The 6,428-nt window shown below is 36.7% G+C and overlaps 1 protein-coding gene across 1 annotated transcript; it reads right to left on the reverse strand.

The window, feature by feature from the left end:
- Window positions 1-403: 403 nt before the first annotated feature.
- On the reverse strand, window positions 404-6,079 carry LOC108410678 (gastrula zinc finger protein XlCGF7.1-like). Its single transcript, XM_017681880.1, has 2 exons — window positions 5,993-6,079; window positions 404-3,922 (listed from the first exon to the last, which is right to left on the reverse strand). The coding sequence occupies exon 2, from the start codon at window positions 3,869-3,871 to the stop codon at window positions 2,861-2,863; it is 1,011 nt and encodes a 336-aa protein (XP_017537369.1). The 5' UTR covers window positions 3,872-3,922; window positions 5,993-6,079; the 3' UTR covers window positions 404-2,860.
- Between the last annotated feature and the right edge of the window lie 349 nt (window positions 6,080-6,428).

Raw genomic sequence — 6,428 nt, forward strand, 5'->3', positions numbered from 1 at the left:
GATTGGAATATTTACATTTACACATTTATTGTATGCAGATCAATACATCAAAATGAACATGTTTACAATGTAAAAATCTACATTCCTAAACATTAATGACATAACAGCTATCATAAAAACACAGGCAGATGCATGTAAGTATAAGGACAATGATAGCACTCAAAATCAGTGTGCAGAAAATCATCACAAAGTGCCAAGCCGTTTTCTTAATTTGCTTACACATATGCACACATAAAGTAGGGCTGTAGAGCTCAAGTCTAGTCTCAGGACCTTTTTTAACTGTCTCAGACTTGTCTTGGACCAGTATTTGTACTTGTACTTGTTTGAGGCTCTGCCAACCGTCCAAATTTCCTTTCTGGTCTTGACCAAGTCCAGCTATAATTTAAAAAAAATGTTTTTTTTCTTTTAAGTGCCACAAATGCATGTTGACTCAAGTCACACTCAAGAAACTTAAATTGGTGTGTACCAGAGTGGAGCTTTAACGGCGTTCATCTTACTGGCAAACAGAGTTGAGCTACTGTGCTTTATAAACCGTTTCACATAAAATCTTTGAGAAATTCAATACTCGCCTTTCCCTCAAGTTCATTAACTTTCAAACATGCCACTGCATGTTTAAATGGTCCTTGTGGTATCACAAGGCTTCTATTAAAGTTCTGCAACATGCAAGTATTGGTTGGTTCATTCATTTTGTAAGTAAAAAGACTTGTTTAAATATCCCTATACCTCAACAAGTGGTATAATGATTGCTGTTAATTATCTTGTTAAATCTAAAATTATTTAAAGCATTCTACAGAGGTATCTTGTGAAGTTTGTATAACTACATGTAACTGGCTGCGCGAATGTCACAACTTCAGAAGCTAAATTAAATGTTTTTGTTCATACTGTAGTCCTGGTCCATATAAGAGTTTTTATGAATTTGACGGCTGTGCAAGATGTTTAGACAAGTTTTGCTGACTGACTGTTGCTAAATGTTCTGAAAGGCACATTTACACTGGCTAGCTAAATAACAGTGTTTGTCATTTAATATTGTTTGCAGAGTTAATCTAGTTAGTTAAGTTAGGAAGTGTGGAGTTTACAGTAGTTTGAGAAAAATGTTTCCAAAATCTGATTGGATGGCATTTAACGTGAAAAAGCATTGCACAGAGGTGAACCAGTTCACACATTTTCTCTATAAAGTATTATACTGTACTGTATTGTATTTTAAATTTCATATTCTCTTAAAAACATGAGACCAATGATCTAAGTAGGTAAAGGAACAGTAAAGGTTCTTGATGTGAGATGTGTGACATTATATAACAGATACTTTTGCTAATTTAAAGACTTCTGCTTGCCTTCAGTCAAAAAAGAATCTGAAGATATATCACTCTGATGCCGATTTCTGAGTGGAAATGTTACACGACAGACGCATACACACAAACTCATCACCTTGAGAGGCAACTTGCCATTTTGAATGCTGAATATTTTATATTAGTCATGAGGATTGGAGGAGTATTTTAATTTTGGAAGTTGGAAGAAAGGTGAAGAATTGAGAGTCACTCCTCTACCCCAAACACAACAGCACATTAGCTGCTCATCAACCCACAGATTATTATTTCTATGGGCCAATAAGAACTCAATGTTACAAAAAGTGAAAAGAGAGACACATTTTGTGAGCAGAAGAGGTTTCATTTTCTCATAATATCTGAATCATTCGATTTTTTTAGCTTTTCATGAATGGGTTGAATAATGGTTGTCATGTGGAAATGATCATTGTTCACAAACAAGCCAATAAATTTGCATTTGAAATTGTAGAACACGTTACTTTTTATATCCTAACTGCTATGAGAGCTGAACAGTGGCAATCATGAGGGTCCAAGCAGCAAATGTTTTATGGAGCCATATACTGTAGGTCTTTTAGCAGATGAATCACAGTTTAAATGATGAGTAATGTTTTAAAGACCTCTATTTACAATAGATGTGGGCTCGCAAAAGGGTTTGCTATAATTCATACACACTGACTTTTTGACATTGGAATGGTATTCAATAGAGTTTGACAAACAAGTCAACACACCTAGACAATAGTACAATATTTAGACATAAACTGGTATTTGCACAGATATTTTAACTCAATGAACCAAAAATGGTCAAAACAGTTCGCCCTGTATTTTAGTTTCAGAGGGCTCCAGAACTTTGTGCTAAAACTACTAGAATTGTTATTTTACGAATAATGCAGCCGGACGCAGCTACAAAGTTTTCTGAACCTTCACCCTCTTCACTGCTTATACACATTTTCATGTCCGAACATGGGGTTAATTGTACCAGACTGAGGGGCTAGTCAAAATATTGCCTATAACGGTGTATTAAATCTATGCAAACAAAAATACTAGAACATAATTACTGCATTAATCAAATTATTTTTGCAATCAAAATAATATATGAAAATTATGCATCAAACCACATATTATTCATGAAAAGAGACTTCATCTAAGGTGGTAAATTGAATTTTGACAACTAAGTAGAGCAGCAAACATAACACACACACACACACACACAGGCTGTACTTCAGCCTGACCAACTCTCACTGTGAGTTATGTTCTTCAGTGCTGTATTACATATGCTAAGAGGGCGATTAAAATAGTATACTGTACTTTATCCACCCAGCTAGCATCATTTTGATATTGCACATCAACTAATACTATTACAAATGAATATCATTTTCAATATAATAATACTCTTATAACAACTTTGTATTAGCAATACCACGTTGATATTGTACAAAAAAAGAAACAAAACTGTGATGGAAAAAACAAGGAAAACGTGTCTTCTTTAGAGTTGACCTTTTTTGGGAGATTAATTTCCAGTCAGTTTAATCCTCCCCACTTTACTGCTTTTGGTTTATCTGCTGTCGTGAGGTTAAGGAAGTTGAAATGCAGTGTAAAAGTCTGACCCCGTGTTCAGTTCTCTTTCCTGGGTGAAGGCTCTGGTGTTTTTTGAGGGAACCACTGTGTGAAAAACTCTTCCCACATTCTGAGCATTGATACGGTCTCTCCCCTGTGTGAATACGCTGGTGTCTCTGGAGACTGCTCTTCACTGTAAAACCCATTCCACACACTAAACAGTTATATGGTTTCTCTCCTGTGTGAATGCGCTGGTGTCTTTGGAGAACATTCTTTCGATTAAAGTTCTTTCCACACTCGGAACACTGAAACGGTTTCTCTCCCGTGTGAATGCGCTCGTGTTCTTGGAAACTGCTCTGCACCGTAAAACTCATTCCACACTCTGAACAATAATACGGTTTCTCTCCTGTGTGAATATGCTGGTGTCTTTGGAGAACACTCTTTTGATTAAAACTCTTTCCACACTCGGAACACTGAAACGGTTTCTCTCCTGTGTGAATGCGCTTGTGTTCTCGAAGATGACTCATTTGATTAAATTTCAATCCACACTGTGAACAATAAAACGGTTTCTCTCCTGTGTGAATGCGCTGGTGTCTTTGGAGACTGCTCTGTGCAGTAAAACTCTTCCCACAGTCTGAACAGTTATATGGTTTCTGTCCTGTGTGAACACGCTGGTGTCTCTGGAGATTACTCTGTACATTAAAACGCTTTCCGCACTCTGAGCATTGATACGGTTGATCTCCTGTGTGAATGCGTCGGTGCACTTGGAGATTACTCATGCGATTAAAACTCTCCCCACACTCTACACATATATATTCACCTGTGTCAATGTGCTGGTGTTTCTGGAGATGAAATCTGTCAATAAAACTCTTTCCGCACTCAGAGCAGTGGTGATTTCTCTGTTTTTCTGCAATTTTCTTCATTTTTCTGCGAGACGTATTCTTGCTGAGAGTATCAGATGATGTCTGCTGAGTACCAGAGCTTCTGGATGCCATCTGCTCACATGAAGGCTCTACATTTCAGGTGCATTCCTCTGGCATCTCCTGCTAAAAGGGAAAAAAAGGTACAAGTAAATGTCAAATTCGACAAACGTGTGATAAACACAGGTTGGTCAGGGATTAAAGTATACAAAAGTAGAAAAAGGCTGACAAGTTAACAGAAATTGTCACAGTAACTGAATTTTAATTGGTCAATTATTCTGTCATTTCCAAGCTCTACATGCAAATGCTTCTATTGCTGTAGATTTTTTGACCCTTGGTGTCATCAACAAAGCTACATTATTTGACCTTTGATATCATTTAGAAACCTGCATTAACTCAACAAGAAAATTATAAAAGGTTTGGTGACTGGTGAGTCCATTTAGCCCACCATTGTTTATGTCATGTATTTCTTTTTAAATCAATAGAATTTTGTAATTAGCACAAAATGGAACTGATATCCAGTGCAAGCCAGATAAAACAAATCTAATACAATTAATCTTCTCAGTTGTAATAAAGAGCCCTTGCTGCTGTGGCTTGTACACACAGGATCTAACTCAGAAACCCATAGGAGCATCCACCAGCAGTACATCGCAGTAATCCAACTGACATACCATACTGACATATTACTACTACTGATGTACTTTCTCAGCATCTTTTGACTGGTTCTTGACAGATGTTCTTAATGCAACACAATATCTATCAAGACTCATGGTACAATTTAAGACACTATTTTTCTTAGAGCCAATGAGCAAAAAGTCAGTTATGATAGCATTAAGTAGGAGAAAATTATGACTGCTTATCTATAGCTCATATGTAGGTGACTGTTGTGAGTTGTGAAAGTCCCTGTGGCTTAATGGACAAACATTTCTTTATTCAAGCCTTAGCACAGAGCCCAGAAGAACACCATGTTTGCATCTTTGTTTTTTGTTCATTATTTACAATGACAAACCAGTAATTATTCATAGGGCCTAAATCAGGTTTTTCAAAATAAAACAGCCTTGATTAGACATAGCATAGCTCAGGCTGCTGAGAATGTATCCTACTGTACTCAGTAATTTAGACCAATTTCAAACCCTTCTTTTCTAAGTCTTAGTAAATTTAGTTTCAAACAATTGAAAGCATGTCTAATATGAAACAAATTATTTGAGAAATTTTATTCAGGTTTTCATTCTATATTCATTGCTGAGACAGCATTCGTGTGTTGTGAATGACTTCAGGCTAAGCACTGATGAATAAAATCCTTCTATTTCCTTCTATCCTTCGCACAGCTTTTGATACCATTGATCACAAGATGCTATTCCACCATCTTGAAAACTAGGTGCTGCTCAGGCACACTTTCAGACTGGTTTAAATCATTCATTTAAAAACAAGGTAACATTTCATTTTAAGTGGTTCTTTGTAGATGATTAATAAACTCTTTATTATCAGTTTATCAGTAACACCATAACAACATATCAGTGAAGTAGCAGTATATGAATGAATAAATTGAGGTACATAGATGTACTGTTGATACATTACTTGCATTAAGAAGATGTATTATTGATGTCAGATGAAGTAGACTTTATAATGTACATCTATTAAGCAAAACCTAACCTTACTAAGTACCTAACTTTACCTAACTTTATCCAAAACCTAACCCCAACCCTAAACTCAGCCAGCTGCAACAGCTGAACACAAGTTCAGGCGTTTGTGAAACTGCAGCTAATGTAATCGCTATACACACACAACAAGAATACTTAAAGGTATTGAACACAATATGAAAAGGCTTTGACAAGTGAATAAATCAGTCCAATCAGCTTGTCTAGAGTACTGAAAACCTTTCAAACAGCTTCAGATGGTTAGCTGACTGTTCTGATGCAGGTTGACTGCCCAACATGACACTGCAATATTAAAGATCCTCTTACAACCAGAGCCAAACGGATGCACAAGTAATCATATAAATCTCCCCTATCTAAACATACAATTATATAGATAAAGCATGGCCTGTAAAAAGAGTGCTATTTGTAAAATAGTATGTTAGTATTAGCAGGTTAGCATAACAAAAAAACCCTTTAAAACCCAGACAAAATGACTGCAACAGGACCAGTTATAGATGTATCAAACAATCCAGTCTTTAAAAAAAACAGAAGTACTTACAAAAGGTATAAAACCCAAAGGTTTCAACAAGAAGAGCAAGAGTGTTGTCAAACAACTCTAAATGCTTCTTCTTCTTTTGTCTGAGTGGCAGTTGGCAGGTCAGTATAAGGTGCATTACTGCCACCTACAGAGCTGAACTGAGAGTTCAGGAGAGCAGAATAGCTCTGTAAATCCATCAGAGTGGATGGAAAAACATATATAAGAGCATGTGATGGGATGCTTTGCACCCTACATTATCCCTGACCCATATGAAAATAGGCCATTCAGTGAGAAGTCCTTCTGTGACTTCATTGAATCTACTAAAAGCTCTCCTCGAGCAGAATACAGACTTGAGCAATTTAAGACTGTGCACTGACCATTCACTGCACGGCTCAGTATGATGCATGCTGGTTAGACACGGTGGTTGGGCTTTTATGGCCTAGGCCTGCTGCAACAG

The sequence above is a fragment of the Pygocentrus nattereri genome, chromosome 22 (assembly GCF_015220715.1).
Source record: "Pygocentrus nattereri isolate fPygNat1 chromosome 22, fPygNat1.pri, whole genome shotgun sequence".
Lineage (NCBI taxonomy): Eukaryota > Metazoa > Chordata > Actinopteri > Characiformes > Serrasalmidae > Pygocentrus > Pygocentrus nattereri.

Coding starts and splice junctions, on each gene's coding strand:
- LOC108410678 (XM_017681880.1), bottom strand. CDS start 3,871: ATGGCATCCAGAAGCTCTGGTACTCAGCAGACATCATCTGATACTCTC.